The sequence below is a fragment of the Heterodontus francisci genome, chromosome 3 (genome assembly GCF_036365525.1).
Source record: "Heterodontus francisci isolate sHetFra1 chromosome 3, sHetFra1.hap1, whole genome shotgun sequence".
NCBI classification, from domain to species: domain Eukaryota; kingdom Metazoa; phylum Chordata; class Chondrichthyes; order Heterodontiformes; family Heterodontidae; genus Heterodontus; species Heterodontus francisci.
Genome location: NC_090373.1, coordinates 146,551,958 through 146,575,004, shown reverse-complemented (window position 1 = coordinate 146,575,004; position 23,047 = coordinate 146,551,958). Strand labels below are relative to the sequence as shown.

The 23,047-nt window shown below is 44.0% G+C and overlaps 1 protein-coding gene across 1 annotated transcript in view; it reads left to right on the top strand.

Annotated features, from left to right (window-relative positions):
• Positions 1–19,024, top strand: part of sh3bgrl2 (SH3 domain binding glutamate-rich protein like 2) — a 66,452-nt gene extending 47,428 nt beyond the window's left edge. The window contains exon 5 of the mRNA XM_068028587.1: positions 18,977–19,024. Coding sequence (XP_067884688.1) covers positions 18,977–18,991 — 15 coding nt within the window. The 3' untranslated portion in view covers positions 18,992–19,024. The remainder of the gene's footprint in view (positions 1–18,976) is intronic.
• Positions 19,025–23,047: the final 4,023 nt, after the last annotated feature.

Below are 23,047 nucleotides of genomic sequence, written 5' to 3'. Positions count from 1 at the left end.
CAAGGAGAACAGACCTAATTTTTCCAAACTCTCCTCTTAACTGAAATTCCTCATCCCTGGTAAAATCGCCTCTGCACCCTTCCTAATGCCTTTATATTTTCCCTGAAGCGGGATGCCCAGAATTGTCCACAGTACTCCAGCTAAGGCCAAACTAATGCTCTGACATGATTTCTTTGCTTTTATATCCTATTCCTCTATTTATAAACCCAAGTAACCCATTGGCTTTTTTAACCACTTTGGATTTGTGTATATGGACACCAAGGTCTCTCTGCTAATTTACACTTTTCAAAACTGTCCCATTTATAGTATACTGTCTTTCCACATTATAATTCCCAAAGTGCATCACTTCACACTTCTCAGCATTGAACTCAATCTGCCATGCTTCTTCCCATTTTACCATCATGTTTTTGCCATCCTGAAGGCTATAACTATCATCATGATTGTTACGCCAATGTGCTGTGTTGAATGATAATTTTCCTTAATCCACTGAGTGGAGATCTGAATTTATATTTTTTTTCACAGGCATTTTTAAAAGACAAGCTAAAATGATGATTTTGCTGGCAGCTTATGTTGGTAACCTAATTTGCAACACTGTATCTTATACTGCAATGCTTGTGGGGAGGGAGACGAAACGTCTGCTATTTCCCCAGTAAGAACCAAGACCCAGGAAGTTTAAAGGAATTGCATGTTTTTTTTTTGCAAGAGAGAAATACTGCTAACTGCTATGTTTTGAATCACTGAGTGACTGTCATGTGACAAGCCTGTCAACATCTGTGGTTCTAAGTTGTTTTCTCTGCAGCAGAGGAGAAGCAACTGGACGCTGACATGAACATACACTAAGTGGGGTCCCTCTATCTCTCTCTATTCCAGCTTGAAAACTTTCAAATCCTGCTTGTTGACTGACCACCTTTGCATATTCTGGCTACAATCCAAAATCTTGTTGGAGGAAATCATTCACATTGCTATCTCCAAGAGACTCACTGAATCAGTCATCTACCTCTTCAAACTAAAAGTCTCAGGATCATTGAATTCAGCTAGAAGCAAGTTGAATCACCAAACTCTGCAGACTGTATACATTTTTTATGGATTCTAACTCAACCAATCTACCTTGCCCACTGTGTAGCCTATCTGTGTGTGTAAACTTCTAGGCTGGAATTTTATGCCACTCCAGGAGCTGGATGGTTGCGGGGGCGGGGTGGGGGGGGGTCAGGAGGGTGGCGTGAAATGGAGCGGGAGCCTTCCTGACCCGTTCCTGCCTCTGCACCATTTTATGTAGGGCTGGGGGAGGGCGAAAAACTGGCTGCCCGCCCCAGGTCAATCAAGGCCCTTAAGTTGCCAATTAACGACCACTTAAGAGCCTTCGCCCGCCTCCACGGGGATTTTATCCATGGCTAGCAGGCGTCCTGGAGCCGGGAAAAGCCATCTGGTGAAAGCGGGTGGAAGTCCCGCCTCAAAACAATTAAAGCCTTGGGACCCGTAAAATGCAGGACGGATCCCCAGGCTAAGCGGAAGCGGGTTCACCACCGACTTTTACGTCAGTGGCTAGCTCCTGTCCGCCAGACGTAAAATCCAGCCGTGTGTGTGTGTGTGTGTGGGTGTGGGTGTGTGTGTGGTTGGTGTGTGTGTATCAAAGTTGGCGTGTTGTTTATTATTTTATTAGTTTGCTTTACGTACAATAAATCTAACCACTTTCTTTGTTAACTCAGGAAAACCTGTCTGATTACTTAGTTGTTATGATCATAACAACTAAGTAATCAATCAAGCACCTACAGAATTGGCCAGTACATCTACTTTAAGAAAGAATTAAACCTGTTGTGGTCTAACAAAGAGAGGGAAAAGAGGGAAGCCCTTTATCCTCACTTGACCATAACACGATCTTCTACTTGGTCATCTGCAAATATTATAATGCTGCTCCCTTCACCTGAGTCTTGGTTGTTTATAAAAATTGAAGAGTAATGGACCCAGAACTGAGCCTGAGGGAACACCGCTGCAAACCACTTCTTGGTCTGAAAATATCCATACATTTTGCTTCCTGTCACTGAGCTAATTTTGTATCCATACCACCATTTTCCTCTTACTTCCGTGGGCTTCCATCTTCTTTAATAAGCCTCCTGTGAGGGACTTTGTCAAATGCCTTCCTAAAGGCCACATATACAGCATTTACTGCACTACCTTGATTAACCTTCTCTGTTACTTCATCAAAGAATTCAGTCAAGTTAGTGAGACATGATATGCCTTTAACAAATTTTGGCTGGCCCTCCTTGACTAACACATGTCTTTCCAAATGAAAGTTTATCTATTTTTTTATTTAGAGATACAGCACTGAAACAGGCCCTTCGGCCCACCGAGTCTGTGCCGACCATCAACCACCCATTTATACTAAGCCTACATTAATCCCATATTCCTACCCCATCCCCACCTTCCCTCAATTCCCCTACCACCTACTAGGGGAATTTACAATGGCCAATTTACCTATCAACCTGCAAGTCTTTGGCTGTGGGAGGAAACCAGAGCACCCAGCGAAAACCCACGCAGTCACAGGGAGAACTTGCAAACTCCGCACAGGCAGTACCCAGAATTGAACCCAGGTCGCTGGAGCTGTGAGGCTGCGGTGCTAACCACTGCGCCACTATAAGTTTATTTTGTCTCTGATAACGATTTCCAATCAATTAATTTCCCCACCACCGATGTTAGTCTGACTGTTTCCTGGTTTATCCCTCTCCCCTTTCTTGAATAGTGGTATAACACTAGCAACCTTCCGGTCCTCCGGCACTACTCCTGTATCCAATAAGGATTGAAAGAGTGTGACCAATGCCTTTGCTATTTCTACCTCTGCTTCCTTCAGAGAAATAAGATGTATTCCATTTGGACCAGGTAACTTATGTAATATGTAACAGGAACAATGACTCAATTTCACCACTGGCCAACAACACTTGCATGATAGGACCACACAATTCTGCAGAACCGCCGGCTTTCCCTGAGTCCAAAAAGTAGTTTACTGCACTCCTGTTGCCATTTGGGCCCCCGGGCACAATGCTGTGTCCGTATTACCCGAGAAGGAACTTTTTTAATCTTGGTGTGGATATGGCCTGTGACCAACAACACAGAAATGTGCAAGTCAATGCCTAAACCCTGGGAGCTTCTCATGATGCCTTCATTTTAGCATGACCATCTGTGCCATCTTTATTTGATGGTTAATGAAGATTGGAAGCATGACTTATGGAGATATCACAGTTAACCTATACAGCCATGGTTCATGACACTTGTGTTCCAATAATGGACAGAAGCAGAGCACTTATTTTCTAATTCTGATTGTAGCATATCATCAGCATCTTGAAGCAGCATTTCATGCGTCTGAACGAACTGGGGCAGCCTTCCAGTAAACCCTTTATTGTTTTCAGCATAATTGTTGTTTGCGGTATGCTCCATAAGATCAGAATGGCAAAGTAAGAGGATGGAAATGCTAATAAGGAATTAGTAACAGTACTGGCAGTGCAATGAAAAAGATTGATGTGCCAGATGCTAATTTCAAGGAGTCTGAAAGCAAGCCCATTTGTTAAAGAGGAAAAACCACATCTGCAAAGTGACCATGGCCAAACCATCCTATTCCACACTTTTCCACTCAAATACCATCCATTGTCATCTTATACTGAACTCCTGTTTATTTGTAACCAGTGACAAAATAGTCAGGGCAATCCCCAAAGCAGGATAAACATTTGTGCCATTTTTAATCACCAAGAGAAGGAAATGAAAAACAAAGAACAAAAGAAACATTTAATTTCACTTCTCTTCCAAGGCTTGGCTGTAAAAAAAGTAACAGGAAAGGTTCGTAATTGAGGTTTCGCTACGTATATATCAGAAGCAGGAATATATTAGGGGAGGGTTTTGGTCTCTGGTTCGGCAGCTTGTTATTTTGTTTTTAAAAATTCCGTATATAAATCCTTAAATGAATCCAGCCATAATAATAAAACGTATTGAGTGTATAGCACTTGTAGCTTTGTTGTTCAAATACTCTTCCATTAGATGGGCATTAACGATGAAAGGGGATGGATTGAAAGTGAACCAGAAATAGATCAGGAGAAGCTGATGTCTAACGGAATTATCCAATGACTGAGAGAGGAGTAGTACTTCACTGGGCAGCTACTTTAGTCACTCAAGTATTTGCAGGTTGTACGCTTCCAATGGATAGCACCAAAAATGTTAAAAGTCTTTGTCCTTAAGTGCTTAAGCTTTCATTTATGCAGTGAAAGACTCAAGAACCAAATGAAGTCGATACTTTCATTTTTTAAATTGTTTCTATCTCTTTTTTGCTTTTCAGAAAACAATATTATGCATCTTGGCAAAAACAAAATACTGCAGATGCTGGAAATCTGAAAGAAAATAGAAAATGCTGGAAATACTCAGCAGGTCAGGCAGCATCTGTGGAGTGAGAAACAGAGTTAATATTTCAGACTGATGACTTTTCATCAGAACCTAGGATTCATCTGGGGTTCTGATGTAAGGTCATCGACCTGAAATGTTGAGCTGAGTTTTTGTTCTCAGTTTGGGACCCTGATGTTGGAACATGTCAGGGTCCCGACCCTCGCGTCATCCCAGTGCCTGATGTCCGATGCAATTTTCAATGAGCAGGCTAATTACTGGCAATGGTGTGCGCTCGCCATTCAATTAAAGACAATGGGCAGTGGGTGGGCTCCTGAGGCTGGAGGGCCAATAGGAGGACCTCTAGCACTGAAAGATAGACAGCCCCACCATCAAAAGTGGGAGCTGTTGAGAAAGGGAGGGAACAAAAGGGCACCTGAAGATGGAGGCAGCCTCTGAAAAGCTTTTATTAATTTTTAAATTCAAAAAGGCTGCAACTGCCAAGTCGTCATCCTGGAGAGGTAACCCCTCTACTGGACAGTCAGCAGCCGCTGCTGTGGTTCAATAGACTGTGGCAGGTGTGAGAGAACATAAGAACATAAGAAATAGCAGCAGGAGTAGGCCATTCAGCCCCTCAAGCCTGCCCCGCCATTCAATAAGATTATGGCTGATCTGTCCCAGTCCTCAACTTCTCTTTCGGGCCTGCTCTGCCTAACCCTCCACTCCCCAAGATTTCAAATTTCTATCTACCTCCTCCTTAGATACATTTAGTGACCTAGCCTCCACAACTCTCTGAGGCAGAGAATTCCAGAGATTCACCACCCTCTGAGAGAAGAAGTTCCTTTGCATCTCAGTTTTAAATATGTGACGCCTTATTCTGTAACTATGTCCCCTAGTTCGAGATTCCCCCACTAGTGGAAACATCTTCTCAACATCTACCCTGTCGAGCCCCCTTAAGATCTTATATGTTTCTATAAGATCACCTCTCATTCTTCTAAACTCCAATGAATAAAGGCCTAACCTGTCTAGCTGTTCTTGATAAGACAACTCCTACATCCCAGGAATCAGCCTAGTGAACCTTTTCTGAACTGCCTCCAATGCTAGTAGAGGGAGCAGGTTGTCCTTTCCGGATGGAGTGCTGGTGCCCCCACCCCCCACCTACCCCCAGTGTGCCACCGGGAGGCCACCTCCATCTCTCTGCCGTATTTTGGCCTCAACGGGGGTCCTGCATGCTTCTGCTGAGTGGCCCTAATAGGCCCTTTAATTGCCCTAATATGCTACTTGCCACTTGTGGACAGCTGTCTCCCAATGCTTGCTAAGATAGAGATGAGATAGTAACAGTTTTCTGGCTTGTTAAGCGCTAGTTGATGGTGAACAAGCAAAATTATTCATCCTTGCCTTTCACACCCCAGTTCCCAGGGTCTCCCTGATAATTAAAAGCCTTAAGATTAGCTAACATTCTGGTCGCCCTCCTCTGGAACTTCTCCAGGGCCTCACTGTTTCTTGCCATGTGAGGAGACCAAAACTGAACACAGAATTCTAGATGTGGCTGCACGAAAGCCTGTTATAAACAAAGTATTGTATTTCTTCTACTTTACTCAAAAGGCTAGTGGAAATCTGGAATTCTGTCCCCAAAAAGCTATTAAGGCTAGATGAATTGAGAATTTCAAAACTGAGATTTAGATTTTTGTTAGGCAAGAACAGAAGTTTTTGTTAAGAAACCAAGGCAGATAAATCAAATTAAGATGCAAATCAACCATGATTTAATTGAATGGCGGAATGGTCTTCTGTCCCTCGTTTATATTGAAGGGTACTAGCTGTAATTCCTACTACCGTCTTCACTTCTCCAAAGGCTATATGTCATTGGTTTTGGACTGGTAATTTTTACTTTATATTATGTTTCATGAAGCATTCCTGTTAATTATTTATCTGGAAAACATTATATCAAAAAATTACTATAAAATTATAGAGATGTGCTGTGTTTTTATTTCAATAATAGCAAATATTATTACTGGGCAGTGTACTGGTTATGTTACTGGACGAGTAACCCAGAGACCTGGACTGATGATCTGGAGACATGGAATGTTACGACCCCTGCCACCATGGGAGCAGGCTGGAGGTGGGTGGGAGGGTTGGGGGGGCGTAAAATTGTGTGGGAGGCAGGGGGTGCCATTCCTATCATCTTCATGCCCCCTGCTGCAGTTTTACAAGCGACGGGAGAGGTGATAAATGGCCTGTCCTCATTGGCCGACAGCTCCTGGAGGCAGGACTTCCAGCCTCAGAGGGGCAGAAGTCCTGCCAGAGGCCAATTAAGGACCTGGGCCACGTAGAATCTTGCGTGGCCCCCAAGCCTACGGAGGCAGGCTCGCCCCTGACCTTTAAGCCAGTGGATGGGGCCTCTGCCCCAATGTAAAATCCCGACCATGAACTCAAATTCCACCTCAGCAGCTGGAGCATTTAAATTCAATTAATTAAATAAATCTAGAATAAAAAACTAGTATCAATAATGGTGACCATGAAACTATTGGATTGTCATAAAAACCCATGGGTTCATGAATGTCCTTCAGCACAGGAAATCTGCCATCCTTACCAGGTCTGGACTATATGTGACTCCAGACCGACGGTTGACTCTTAACTGCCCTCTAAAATGGCCTAGCAAGCCACTCAATTGTATACAAGAAGGCAGCTCACCACCATCTTCTCAAGGGCAATTAGGGATGAGCAATAAATGCTGGCCTACCCAGCGCTGCCAATATTCTGTAAAAGTATAAAATAAAGTGTAATGTCAGGCAAACCGCATCCCCAATCAGCTCACCTGCCAAGACTGAGGTACACATTATTTCGCCACATGAACATTAAAACATAAAATTGCAAGCCCCTGACTGGAAAGACATTTGCATAGTAACAGACAGTGTTGGAACAAAAGGACCCAGTCTCTGCTTCCCCAATACACAGAAGAAGTGGTCAGACCAGTTTTAGTCACATAACTGGCTGGCTGTTAGCTTTTTGAACACAGATTTGAAATCAAGAAAGCACTTTTCTCCTGGACTGAGAAGACCTTTCTCTTGTCTGTTCTCATCTCGCTCTCACCAGCTTCAGAAACCATTGAAGACATATGAACCCCAAGAGAGAAAAGTCTCCTACAGTGAACAAGGTTTAAGAAGAATACTGGGTCCCAACGAAAAGTAAGAGTTGTATACAATCAAAGACTCTACGGCGAGCTGGAAACACAGAAACAGTAACAAGAAACCCCCTTTACAGGCTGCCTCAAACCTCTCTATTTTATTTTTCTTCTGCTCTTTTCTGTCACTATTTGCATTTGTGTATTGCATGTGCATGCTAGCGTGGGTGTGTTGTATATCCATAGGCGTTAACCGTATTAGAGTTTAAGATTTAAGAAATTTCACTTTTCGCCTTTAAACCAATGAAAGCCTGTTTATGCTCATTTCTTTGCCTTGTAATTGGAAAGCTGTAAACAAGGATTCACAAAAGGGGAGCTCAAAACACAGTGTGTTGAAAAATAATACCCTGTTACAGTAAGATCAGGTGAAGACAGTAAAAGACCTCTCGACATCTTTCTCACCTGGTCGTAACAGTAGCATGTACTTAACCTGCTGTGCTGCAGTCAGTTTCTCTTGTACTGTATGCAGTGGTGTGCTATTTTCCTAATGCACTATTAAATGATGCATTACTAATAGGAATAGAGGGTTGTTGAAGATCTGATTATAGCTTACCTTGTCTTGTTGGAGACTAAGACACTGCTGTCTCTATGCCAAGAATAATCTGCAGGGGCCAGCTGACTTTGCAAGGATTCTTCAGTTACTTATCCAGAGACAAAAACTGGTACTTGATGGCAGCAACCTGTCTTTTCCTGTGCCCCGGTTGAAGCTGAATCCTTGCACTGGCCACTGATTTGCTCAAATACAGTCACTGCCCTGAGGTCTCCAAATCTTTCATACATCATAGTCTGAATTTTCCAAGCCTATAGAAGCAAACCATTATCGTGTTATTGTGGACGAGAACACCTCAGCTATCTTCAGTGAACAATCTCGAGAGATATGGCAACTGTGCCCACTGCCAACTGATGCCACTCATGCTAATGATGTTTTGTTGCAGTCTACAGAGCTTCAGAGCAGTACACAGCTGTACTGTAGCCAACCCAGTTTGAGTTTTGGTCTATAAGGATGTCTCTCTAATTCAACCATTGGACCATGTGATGTGGAAGTGGTAAGCAAGATCCCAAACCAGGTTTTCTGACCTGGACACACTTCCAGGGAAACCCCATGCCACTGGCAAGGCTTCAGAAAGTCAGGGCTGTTGTCTCATCGTGTTGGGGGGACGGTGGCGTAGTGGTAAGGTCGCTGAACTAGTAATCCAGAGTCCCAGGCTAATGCTCTGGGACACTGGTTCAAATCCCATCATGGCAGCTGGTGGAATTTAAATTCAATTGATTAATACAAATCTGGAATTGAAAGCTAGTCTTGGTAATGGTGGCATGAAACTATCGTCAGTTGTCGTAAAAACACATCTGGTTCACTCATGTCCTTTAGGGCAGGAAATCTGCCATCCTTACCTCATCTGGCCTACATGTGACTCCAGACCCACAGTAATTAGGGGTGGGCAACAAATGCTGGGCTTGCCAGTGATGCCCATATCCCATGAAAGAATAAAAAAAAATGTTTGTGCCTGGATTATAGGCACATGTAATTTTGCACAGAAGGAAATATTCATCAGTTCTTGGCTCACTTAGTTAATATTTATAACCCAACAGAGATGCCAGTTGTTGGCTTTAGGTAAGCATTCAGTTCAGTCCGATGCTGCTTGGGAAATGCGCCATCTGCTGGCTACCTCATGAAGTTGCATAAGATGTCAGTGGGGCGAAATGGGATAGTCCCCAAAAATGGGCATAGAGGTCACTATGCGTGATTAGCCACACTTGTTCAATGTAATGCAGGCAACACACCGGCTTCACTATCTGTGCTGTTCATCAGCTGTATGCATCAACAAGAGGCCCAAAATCGAAACTTGCCAGCACCAGTTAAAGCTAACCTGTGCTGCTTAAAGCTAGCCTGCACCTCTTAAAGTGAAGGTGCATTGTGGTTGGAGCATGTGCTGGAAGCCATGCAGGAATTGACTCTGACCCAGGAAATTGTGAAGAATGGTATAACATGGGAGAGAGCGGGCTCCAAGGCTTTCAGATGCTGCACTGGAGGTCTTAGTGGAGAAGGTGGAATGTAGGAGAGATGTCCTGTACTCACAGGGGGCTAGGAGTCCCTCAAACACACCCTCGAAAGGCAGCGGGGATGACAGCATCAAAGATGATGGTATCCACATACCTAATGTTGCTCACATCGCCCCTTCCCCTCATCCCACACACGCTTCTGATTTACAAGTCAGTGTAAGCATGCACCTCTTATTTCCCCCTCCCTCATCACAACCTTGCCTTTTTCATTTCAGATACTCAAGAGGTACAATCTGGGCAGGCAGTGGAAGAACACCAAGAGAGTGATGATGAAAACACAGCACCATCGCATGATTTCACACTCACAAGGAACTGTCTAAGTTGCCTCTTCCCTTCCTCTTTCTCCTCCTCCCCTTCATGTTTCTGTTCCTCAGCTGCTTGCCCGATAGCTAGTGGCAAGCTCTGGCCACTCATGATGAAGAGGATGTGCAACATGCAGCAAATCACTATGAATCTTGACATCAGCTCTGCCAAGTACTGCAGGGCTCCTCCAGAGTGGTCCTGGTTGTGGAAGCGTTGTTTCAGTATGCCAGTGGTTTGCTCTCGCATTTTGTGTGGCATCATGCCTATGCTCACATACCAGCTGGATGTTGAGGGAATGGAATCCATTTTGGTTCTGGTAGATGGCAAAGATGACAAAGCGATATGTGTGCAGTCAATGGAATGGAACCCTGCACCCTGGGGAAGCCTGCAATCCAAGTGAAGCTGTGTGCTCGCTCCTCCTGCATTTCTCTGGCAAGAGAGAAAGAAATGTAGTTAACTTTCATTAAAGAGTCTCAGTGACCTCCCTTAGGCAACATTAGATGGCAAATTGCGGAATGTTTCAACTATCTTCAGTTCCAGCCTGGAAGGAGCCAGACGTATAAAAGGTCATCAACACAGTCATCTTCACAGTCACTGCCAATGGGGTTCTTTCCCTGCTCTGAGTTTGTGGTTGTGGCTGCAGCAGGTGGCAGATTTCAGTGACTATGTCCTTATTCTTTCATGGGATGTGAGCATCGCTGGCCAGGCCAGCATTTTTTGCCCATCCCTAATTGCCCTTGAGAAGGTGGTGGTGAGCCACCTTCTTGAACTGTTGCAGTCCATGTGATGTAGGTACACCCACAGTGCTGTTAGGGAGGGAGTTCCAGGTTTTTGACCCAGCGACAGTGAAGGAATGGTGGTATAGTTCCAGGTCAGGATGGTGGGTGACTTGGAGGGGAACTTGCAGGTGGTATGTTCCCATGTGTCTGCTGCCCTTGTCTTTCCAGGTGGTAGAGGTCACAGGTTTGGAAGGTGTGGTCAAAAGAGCCTTGGCGATTTGCTGCCATGCATCTTGTATGTGGTACACATTGCTGCCACTGTGTATCCATGACGAAGGGAGTGAATGTTTAAGGTAGTGGATGAGGTGCCAATCAAGCAGGCTACTTTGCTCTTATTGAAGTACAGATGTCTCTCAAATTGTTCCTCGCTGAGAATCAGGTAGGGGAATTGTTCCGTAAACATTCTGGGTGGATATAACCTCCTGCTGAGAGCACTTCTACCCCTCCTCCTCCTCCCTCTTCCAGCAGATTGTCTGTTCATTCTTTAAGTCAGGCTGTATTCCAAAGGGAGTGACTACTGATGCACCCATGTCTGGGAGCAACTGGTTTGTGCAGAAGCCTTAAAGTCAGTAAAAAGAACAAAGAACAGTACAGCACAGGAACAGGCCATTCGGCCCTCCAAGCCTGCACCGATCTTGATGCCTGCCTAAATTAACACCTTATGCACTTCCGGGGCCCATATCCCTCTATTCCCTTCCTATTCATGTATTTGTCAAGATGTCTCTTAAACGTCGCTATCGTATCTGCTTCTACCACCTCCCCTGGCAGCAAGTTCCAGGCACTCACCACCCTCTGTGTAAAAAACTTGCCTCACACATCCCCTCTAAACTTTGCCCCTCGCATCTTAAACCTATATCCCCAAGTAACTGACTCTTTCACCCTGGGAAAAAGCTTCTGACTATCCACTCTGTCCATGCCGCTCATAACTTTGTAAACCTCTATCATGTCGCCCCTCCACCTCTGTCGTTCCAGTGAAAACAATCCGAGTTTTTCCAACCTCTCCTCATAGCTAATGCCCTCCAGACCAGGCAACATCCTGGTAAACCTCATCTGTACCCTCTCCAAAGCCTTCACGTCCTTCTGGTAGTGTGGCGACCAGTACTGCACGCAATATTCTAAGTGTGGCCTAACTAAGGTTCTGTACAGCTGCAACATGACTTGCCAATTTTTATACTCTGTGCCCCGACCGATGAAGGCAAGCATCCCGTATGCCTTCTTGACTACCTTATCCACCTGCGTTGCCACCTTCAGTGACCTGTGGACCTGTACGCCCAGATCTCTCTGCCTGTCAATACTCCTAAGGGTTCTGCCATTTACTGTATACCTCCCACCTGCATTAGACCTTCCAAAATGCATTACCTCACATTTGTCCGGATTAAACTCCATCTGCCATTTCTCCGCCCAAGTCTCCAACCGATCTATATCCTGCTGTATCCTCTGACAATCCTCAGCATTATCCGCAACTCCACCAACCTTTGTGTCGTCCGCAAACTTACTAATCAGACCAGCTACATTTTCCTCCAAATCATTTATATATACTACAAACAGCAAAGGTCCCAGCACTGATCCCTGTTGAACACCACTCGTCACATTCCTCCATTCAGAAAAACACCCATCCACTGATACCCTCTGTCTTCTATGACCGAGCCAGTTCTGTATCCATCTTGCCAGCTCACCTCTGATCCCATGTGACTTCATCTTTTGTACCAGTCTGCCATGCGGGACCTTGTCAAAGGCTTTACTAAAGTCCATATAGATAACATCCACTGCCCTTCCTTCATCAATCATCTTTGTCACTTCCTCAAAAAACTCAATCAAATTAGTAAGACACGACCTCCCCTTCACAAAACCATGCTGTCTCTCGCTAATAAGTTCATTTGTTTCCAAATGGGAGTAAATCCTGTCCCGAATAATCCTCTCAAATAGTTTCCCTACCACCGATGTAAGGCTCACCGGCCTATAATTTCCTGGATTATCCTTGCTACCCTTCTTAAACAAAGGCACAACACTGGCTATTCTCCAGTCCTCTGGGACCTCACCTGTAGCCAATGAGGATGCAAAGATTTCTGTCAAGGCCCCAGCAATTTCTTCCCTTGCCTCCCTCAGTATTCTAGGGTAGATCCCATCAGGCCCTGGGGACTTATCTACCTTAATGCTTTGCAAGTCACCCAACACCTCCTCCTTTTTGATAATGAGATGACTGAGACTATCTGCACTCCCTTCCCTAGACTCATCATCCACCAAGTTCTTCTCTTTGGTGAATACTGATGCAAAGTACTCATTTAGCACCTCGCCCATTTCCTCTGGCTCCACACATAGATTCCCATCTCTGTCCTTGAGTAGGCCAACCCTTTCCCTGGTTACCCTCTTGCTCTTTATATATGTATAAAAAGCCTTGGGATTTTCCTTAATCCTGTTTGCCAATGACTTTTCATGACCCCTTTTGGCCCTCCTAACTCCTTGCTTAAGTTCCTTCCTACTGTCTTTATATTCCTCAAGTGCTTCATCTGTTCCTAGCCTTCCAGCCCTTACAAATGCTTCCTTTTTCTTTTTGACTAGGCTCACAATATCCCGTGTTATCCAAGCTTCCCGAAACTTGCCAAACTTGTCTTTCTTCCTCACAGGAACATGCTGGTCCTGGATTCTAATCAGCTGACGTTTGAAAGACTCCCACATGTCAGATGTTGATTTACCCTCAAACAGCAGCCCCCAATCTAAATTCTTCAGTTCCTGCCTAATATTGTTATAATTAGCCTTCCCCCAATTTAGCACCTTCACCCGAGGACTACTCTTATCCTTATCCACAAGTACCTTAAAACTTATGGAATTATGGTCACTGCTCCCGAAATGCTCCTCCACTGAAACTTCGACCACCTGGCCGGGCTCATTCCCCAATACTAGGTCCAGTACGGCCCCATCCCTAGTTGGACTATCTACATATTGTTTCAAGAAGCCCTGCTGGATGCTCCTTACAAATTCTGCCCCATCCAAGCCCCTAGCACTAAGTGAGTCCCAGTCAATATAGGGGAAGTTAAAATCACCCACCACTACAACCCTGTTACCTTTACATCTTTCCAAAATCTGTCTACATATCTGCTCCTCTACCTCCCGCTGGCTGTTGGGAGGCCTGTAGTAAACCCCCAACATCGTGACTGCACCCTTCCTATTCCTGAGCTCCACCCATATTGCCTGGCTGCATGACCCCTCTGAGGTGTCCTCCCGCAGTACAGCTGTGATATTCTCCTTAACCAGTAATGCAACTCCCCCACCCCTTTTACATCCCCCTCGATCCCGCCTGAAGCTTCTAAATCCTGGAACATTTAGCTGCCAATCCTGCCCTTCCCTCAACCAAGTCTCTGTAATAGCAACAACATCATATTTCCAAGTACTAATCCAAGCTCTAAGTTCATCCGCCTTACCTGTTATACTTCTCGCATTGAAACAAATGCACTTCAGACCACCTGTCCCGCTGTGCTCAGCAACATCTCCCTGCCTGCTCTTCCTCTTAGTCCTACTGGCCTTATTTACTATGTCCTCCTCATTTATTTCACTAGCTGTCCTACTGCTCTGGTTCCCACCCCCCTGCCACACTAGTTTAAACCCTCCCGAGTGACGCTAGCAAACCTTGCAGCCAGGATATTAGTGCCCCTCCAGTTTATATGCAACCCGTCCTTCTTGTACAGGTCCCATCTGTCCCTGAAGAGAGCCCAATGGTCCAGATATCTGAAACCCTCCCTTCTACACCAGCTGCTCAGCCACGTGTTTAGCTGCACTATCTTCCTATTTCTAGCCTCACTGGCACGTGGCACAGGGAGTAATCCAGAGATTACAACCCGAGAGGTCCTGTTTTTTAGCTTACTACCTAACTCCCTAAACTCCCCCCGCAGGACCTCATCACTCTTCCTGCCTATGTCGCTGGTACCGATGTGTACCACAACCTCTGGCTGTTCACCCTCCCCCTTCAGAATGCCCCCTGTCCGTTCAGAGACATCCTTGACCCTGGCACCAGGGAGGCAACATACCATCCTGGAGTCTCTTTCACGTCCACAGAAGCGCCTATCTGTGCCCCTGACTATAGAGTCCCCTATAACTATTGCTCTTCTGCGTTTTGTCCCTCCCTGATGAACAACAGTGCCAGCCGTGGTGCCACTGCTCTGGCTGCTGCTGTTTTCCCCTGATGGGCCATCCCCCCCAACAGTATCCAAAACGGTATACTTGTTAGAGAGGGGGATAGCCACTTCAGTACCTGCCACACCCACTCCCTGTAGACCTTGGCAACTTTAACAACTATCGAATCATAGATTGGTTACAGCACAGAAGGTCATTCAGCCCGTCATGTCTGTGCCAGCTCTCTGCAATAGCAACTCACCTAGTCCCAGTCGCCCGCCCTGCAGATGTTTTCTCTCCAGATAATTGTCCAATTCTCTTTTGAAGGCCACAATTGAATCTGCCTCCACCATGCTCTCAGGCAGTGCATTCTCGATCCTAATGAAAACACCAAACACTTGTAGAACCAAAGCAACATCCAGAAGCTATCAACATGCAACTAACCTTAAAGTACTTGATGATCCGTTTAAATAGAGTTAGTGGAGGGTCCTTTCTGCTGAACATGTACTCAGCTGTGCAAGGTTGAGAGAGGACCTAAGACGGAGTGTTGAGTACCAAAATGGCAGCACGGGCGACAAATCAGTGTTTCACACTGTTTGAAGTCATGATCTGCCTGCTCTGCATATTTCCAGCAGCCGTTCACTTTACGCTAATGCCCTCGCCAACATGGCATCCAGTCCTGCTCACTTCAAAAGTGTGCGCATGCACCACAGGTGCAAGTTGCCAAAGGAGCTCTAAAGGAACTTGTAGAGCCCAAAAAATGAGTGCTAACAAGCCCAATTTCTCACCTAGTGCATTTTGTGTTGTCTTGTTTTGAAGTTGGGTATGAGAAATTGAAATTGAAGTATCAGAATTATTTGTGGTTGTTAATTAATTGCAACTCATTGGGTTGTGGGGATGGAGTTAATGTTCCCTGGTGATTTCAGAATTTGGTTTGTCTAAAGAATGAGGGATTTGATTGGTTTACAGTAGAATTCAATGTATTATTACTTCTAATTGTGAATTGTAGCTCTCCCCCATTAGCACTCAGTGACCAATTGTTCAAGAGTTGAGAGAATAGCATTGCATTATAAAATCTTTTAATGATGCAGGGGATTTTTTTAAGTGGTTATATTTATCAACATAAATTCTCCTATTGGTTACAGATTCTGAAAGTGAATTACTTGGTGTCTGACTAATGAGTAAGAGCACCAAGTTTTACAGAAACATGGGACATTTTTTCTAGTTCACAGACTAGTTCCAGTTTTTAAAGAGTGTTGACAAGATTTCACAGTTTCGTAATGTCAGGGCTGGAAATCATGGCAACATAAGGCTGAGTGCAGTTTTGCATCTCTTAAACCATTTTTTTTTTTTGATTCCCTACTTGCCACTTAAATTACCACGTGCATCTATGTCAATCATTTGTAAATTATTTTTTGCCACTACTGGTGGCAGCGAGTTTCAAATAAGATTTCCCCCCACCACCATCTGACACGTTTAGGAGAAGACAGCTACCGAGGGGACGCACTATGCTCACTTGCCGGTACCTGCACAGATACAGTTGAACATATCTCACTTTGGCAGATGTAGTGCTGGTGAAGTCTTGAACCAACAACCCGCATCAGCATCACAAGGATATGTGAATGCCTGACTAACTTCAGCATTGGGATTTCAGAAGCAGCTTGATTTTAGTATGTCGTTGTTCTCATGGTACAGCGTGACAAAAAGCATGACTGGGTTAGAGAAAACCATTATTACCTTATTGGCCCCACCTGACAAGATGCCACCAACTCATTTTTGCATTTGTCTGTGGCAATAGCAACTTATCTTTTCAGGGATTAGTAGATAGGCAAATGCAGGGTAGACACCTGAAGCTCCTGTTACAACCCCAGTGAGACCATTAACGTTAAAATACGAGATATGAATTGCAGCACACCACCACCCCCCACCCCCGCCCCAATTTTAAAACTTACACAAGATTTCACATTTTCAGACTTATTATAACAACTAAATTAAAAGAAATCCCCAAATAGTACTTTGTAAGGAGCTGATGCCTCAGATTACAAAGAAAGGTATTTTCTTTCACCATGTCTCCTGACAACACAGAGCATGTGCAGAGCGATCGCTGATGTCATCAGTGCATCAGAACATTTGCCAGCATGAATCTGCTCATGTGCACACTGACGTCACCACATAATGATGTCACACGTAATGATGTCCGCACATTATGACATCACCATGCACCGAGTGGGCGAGTGGCCTACCAGGAGGAGGGGTAGTGGGGGGGAGAGGGAAGTGACAAGGAGGGGAGCGAATAGTGAGGGGGGACGCAGCTATTTAGGTGGCGATCGCAGGAGGGAGCGGGGAAGAGAAGTGGCGATTGAAGCAGTGATTGCGGGAGGGAGCAGGAACGGAATGCGGGTATTAAAGGAGCGATCGATGAGGCTGCATTTGCGCATGTGTCAGTGGTTCGCCACCTAGTGGTTGCTGTTATGATCAGGTGAGAGGGATCTAGGGATTCCCTCTCTGCCTTTGCCTGGTTTAACCGTAACAGGGTTTAATGTTTTAAAAAACACTGTGTTTTAGCTCCCCCTTAGTGAATCCTTGTTCACTGCTCCAATTGTAAGGCAAAGAAATCAAACAAGTTTCCTTAGATTTAAACAAGAAAGGTAGAAGTTTATTAATCTTAAAGTCTAATCCGGTTAACAACTACAAATATGAGACACGACCACGCCAGCATGCATACGCGATAAACACACACACACAGATAGAGACAGAAAAAGTAGAAGGAATAAAGGGGAAAAGTTTGAGGCAATAGATGGGTTTCTATTTTACTGTCCTTTGAGTTTGCTGTGAAGTCTTTAGTTTCCGGTCAGACTTGTAACTCTTTGGGGCCCAGAGCACGCTTCAACTTGTTTCGAGGTCTTGTCTTTTCTCTCTTAAGGTTTACGTGTCTTCCGTGGGTCCAGTGGCTTGGGAGAAAGTGAGAGAGGGAGACAGTCAGGAGAGACTTCCTTGTTTCAGCTTCAGTTTCAATAGCCTTTTGCCTCTTTCCCTGTGGCACAACTCAAAAAACCCCAGGTTGCCCAGCAGATTAGTCAAGTGACCAGCTGGTTTGACCACTTCTGTTTGTGGATTCTGCCATCTCAACAGTCATCCTGGAATGTGACTGTCCTCACCTTCAATGTCTGGTGATCACAGCCCATTTTGGATAAGTGGACCAGGGAATAGTCCTTTGTCTCTCCAAGCACTGTCTGTTAGTATGCAAATGCTTTTCCAGCCAAGTGTCTGACAATTTTTTTTAACGTCCTTTCACTCACCTGACTGCCAGGAGCAAGGAATGGTTCCTTCAGGTCACTGGTTCCCATTCCCACCCGCCGGTCTTCACTCATTCCCACTGGGTTAGAAAGGGAGATGCACCTGGAGTATGGTTTTGAGCTCTAGGAGTTAAAATGGCTCAGGTCTTACATTAGTGAGTCGAGGATAGCCTGCTGCTGCACCAACCATCCCATGCTGATCTCTCACCGAGTTAAAATCAGGTCTGTGGTATTGTTTAATATTCTGTGTAGTGACCCAGGTACAGCACAAAGTCACAGACACTTTATTTTATTGGTTCAATAATTTGCAGCCATAAGCCTGTTGATTGAAGAAAAACTTTAGGAATACTAGTGCTGTTTTGTTTTTGTGGTGGCCAATTTGAGGGATAAAATGAGGCTTTGCTACTGGCCTCATTAAAATATTTAGAAATCGATTAAAATCGATTGCGTGCTGAATCTTGTAACTTTGGGCAAGACTCTGTCAACAGCAGTACCACACCAGTCTATAATTGGTACTTGGGAGTGCCATGACTTGGCCTGCTCAAGCAGGCTGTTAGAGAAGTGGCAGTGATTTTTTTTTTCAGACACAGGGGAAGGCTTACGGATTGCAAACTTGGGAATATTTCTTTTCCAAATTACTGAATCTCCTGTAATATAACAGAAGAAAATTGTCAGCATTATGTAATATTGTTCAACAAGAAAAGGAGATGACATGCAAACATATGAAGCTGTGCTATTGGATGATGTCTTGTGCAAGGCTTTGCTGTGTGACATTTGGGATATTGAATTACAGGAGGGTGGATAATGGGGCTTCCATTGTAATTACCTTTTAAAGTTATTTGCGAAAGAAAAACTTCCCTTAATCTTTTGTTCTGTTTTCTTTATCATAGGACTCTGAACCATAGTTCTATGAAGGACCACCTGTACCCCAAATCATTTGCCTCGTGCGGAGCTGGCTCTGAGCTTGGCTGTTTGTTATCAAAACACTTCATAGATTCAGCACAACAAAAGCCTCTCGTTATGTCGCCAAACATTGCTTTATATCCTGGTTTACCACCATAGAACTTTTTTGCTGTATTAAAAGGAAGGTAGTATTGGTCATATCAACTGGACTTGGAACAGTCAAGTTTTTTAATCACTGGGATGGATCTTGTTTGCTGCTTGCCATCTTGCCTTATTGTATCTTAGTTCACTTCTACAATGTTTTGCTTGTGTGCTGCCTTGGCTGACATTGGAAATGCTACACTAATCATTAAAGAGACATTCCCCAGGTTAACGTCAGTTGTGCAATGCTATGATACAAGGAAGATCTTCCAAGTATACCATTTGTGGGTGGGGAGTAACAGACAGATAGGAAAGAGTTGTGCAGTCATAACCTGATTGAAAAGGTATGATGTTAAAAAGACACAAGCAGACCACTCCATTCTACCGTATAAAAACATTATATTTGCAGACTGTAAAGTTTCAAGAATTTGCCTCTATTATTTCCATCTCTACAGTGGAAAACATGTTGAGAACATTGCTGGAGTGATGCCTGCTGCGAAGATGCAATAATGAATCACATGACTGGTACAACGATATTACAAGGCTTATTTGGAACTTTTCTCTTAATTAAGTTATTGATTTGCCAATCACTTTCTGTTCTTGTACTTATTATCTTTTAAAGGTCCATATCATTTACTATTAATTGCGCAGTCCAGAATGATGTTTACTACGGACAGGAAGGGTGGCACATCTAGAGATGCAGTTATTTTTCATTGGCAATAGTAAGCACATAAGCTTAATAGTTACAGATTTTGCTGGCAAATATTATGGACATAAAGGGAAGAAAAGGACACTTGGTGAAGTGACAAAGTATGGAACAGATTGCTAAACTCTCTATCCACCTAGAAACATTTCCTGGACTATTCAAAACAATTCCAGTCATGTGTTAGGGGAGAAATAAATTGAAAAACAGCACAATGACTATGTTTACAATCAACAAAACAAGAGTCAGCTATAATTATTCCATCCTGTCGTAATGCCCATATTCTGAGCACATTGGCAATAATATCACCCGTGTGAGCATCAAATGCAAAATGTGTTCATCTGGTGGAGACCAAGTAAACACTTTTTATTTTTTTTATTTAGAGATACAGCACAGAAACAGGCCCTCCGGCCCTCCAAGTCTGTGCCGACCATCAACCACCCATTTATACTAACCCTACACTAATCCCATATTCCTACCACATCCCCACCTGTCCCTATATTTCCCTACCACCTACCTATACTAGAGGCAATTTATAATGGCCAATTTACCTATCAACCTGCAAGTCTTTTGGTGGTGGGAGGAAACCGGAGTACCCGGAGAAAACCCACGCAGACACAGGGAGAACTTGCAAACTCCACACAGGCAGTGCCCAGAATTGAACCCGGGTCGCTGGAGCTATGAGGCTGCGGTGCTAACCACTGCGCCGCCATTGCTTCTCATTATCAAACAGAGGAGTAACGTGGATAATCTATGCCTTCCAATAGTTATCTTGGCAACACATAACAAATCCCATATTTGTTTGCAGTGTGTAGTGGTTTAGTGAGCTGCAGCTAATCTGTCTGGCTTGTGTGCTGTTAAACCTTTTCACACAGGCCTAGGAAAGAATTGGCCAGAGGATAGCATTCCATATGGGACCATAATAACTGTTCCTTCATGAAAAAAGATGTTTCACAAATATTTATTTACAAATCCGTGATGTAATGCATTCAATCTCATCGAACTCCATCATTGTCACATTGGCACCCAACATCATTCTGATGAAATGAGGCATTGCTCTCTCCCCGATACACAGAAAAAGATTTGCTAAACACTTTTCTCCTGAAGACATTGGTTTGATTCCTGCACACCTATTTCGTAGACTATTTGGAATTCATTGTGCCTCATTAATATTATTTACAATCTGCCTTTCTCCCTTGCTTTTCTTGTCATCATTGAGTACTGATCACACTTGCTACCATTTGTTTCTAATCTATAACTGTTTGTGGTCCAACTATCATAATTTATCTTGCATTACAAGAAGGAGATCCAGTTAAAGCCTTGAACAGAGATTGCTTTTATGCCCCAATTTGGGTTGCAACATGTTCACATTAAGATAATCTCCACTGCATCCTGCAACTGAAAACTAGTAGTTTATTTGCAAAATCCTAAGGCCTATTGGTCCTGATTTTCCGCAGGGGTTCTCCCGATGTCCTGCGGTAACTTTGGCGGGAGATCAGCAGATTCCTGGAGAAGTGGGGTAAATGGCTAAAATACAGGTGTTCCACAGATTTTTTTTGCCAAAGTTATAGTGGGACGTGGATTGCGCCACTTCAGGAATTTCAGGGCCGTTGTCTACACTGTGACCCAATGCACCATTGCCTCTTGTCTCAGATCTCTTCGTATGTGCGAACTTAATTACACTTTTGCATTTCAGTACTAACTGCAGAGCATGATATTTTGTACGAAATCTAACTAATGTCGCATTAAATTTTAATTCATATCAAGAGTAATCTTTGAAACCTGATCACTGTCTCCCCTGCCCATTCTTGTGGCTGGCTCAAACTTCAATGCAGTGGTTTCCTTGATGTACATACGAACATACAAATTAGGAGCAGGAGTAGGCCACTCAGCCCGTCAAGCCTGCTCCGCCATTCAACAAGATCATGGCTGAACTGATGGTAATCTCGACTCCACATTCCCAAATACCCCTGATAACCTTTCACCATGTATATTGGCTGTTGTGTGGCGACCAACTGAAGAATGCTTTGAAAAGGTCACTCTGTGTCTCTGAAGACACAGTGGACATGGCTGTAACTATGGTGGATCAGGATTTCTGTGACACACCAGAGTTAAGTGCCCCCTCAACTTTCCTGGAGTTGGATAATTTGTATAACATGGGAAGGCACCAATTTATTGGGCAACAGAAATGCAGCATTGCTGACTAGTTGCTTGAGGCCAAAGCCTGCAGGTCAGGCAAAAGGATAAAGGTTCCTCAATAAATCTGGCTCTTTGCAGGACGGCTGCTCACCCAGTGCCTCAAATTAAATTTCTTTAGCTGTCCCAGGCTTTAACCAGTCTGAGACAAATCTGCATTTGGGACACTAGAGGCAAGACTAGCATGGATTGCAGCAGGAGCAGTCATCCCACTGATTGAGGATGTCTGGCTGCAATGTTGTAAAAAGCCACCCACCCCTGCCCCACAGAAAATCCCAACGCAACTTGGAATGAGGTGGAGATCTGCACAAACGGATCTGCATCCATTTATCACCCCCAAATGTTTTACATAGCCACTGGTGAGTGTGGTTCTTGCACCTAAGTATCAATTTTAAAAAAAGTTAACTTTCATTTGCTGAATTTCAAATATCTCCAGCCAATATCTTTCTGGTGCCCATTTAGTTCAACAAATTAGTATGCAAATATCACTCCCCTTTGCAATGCAAAATATAAAATGAGAAGCACTCTCTATGCATCAGACAAGCTGACAAGTATGAGCATTTAGCAGTAAATGTGTGCAAGAGTCATGTACGGTGCAGTGTATAATACACTGCTTTACAAGAAAGATTGTTACATTTAAATTAGGCAGTTCCATATTTATTTCCTCAATATTAAAGGGATAACTTTGTAAAATCACACACCCTGCTAACAGCTCATACTGAGAATTCTGCTGTGCACCCATATCTTGCTTTTAATGCAGCCCATTATATAGTACTGTGCATGCACCCAAATTCCCAACATATGTTTCTGTTGGGCAAAGTGTAATTTAATAAAATTATCCCTTAAATACCTAACAATTGTTGAATCAAATCAAGTTGTCATTTTAATTTTAATACATACTGTTCAACTTCAGTGCAAGAAAACGAGAATTATCAGAATGAGTAGCTAAGGCCTATCTTTGTTTACATGGCCAGTAGGAGTGAGGCACATTAATTACCTTTGCCATGTGTGTTTTGGG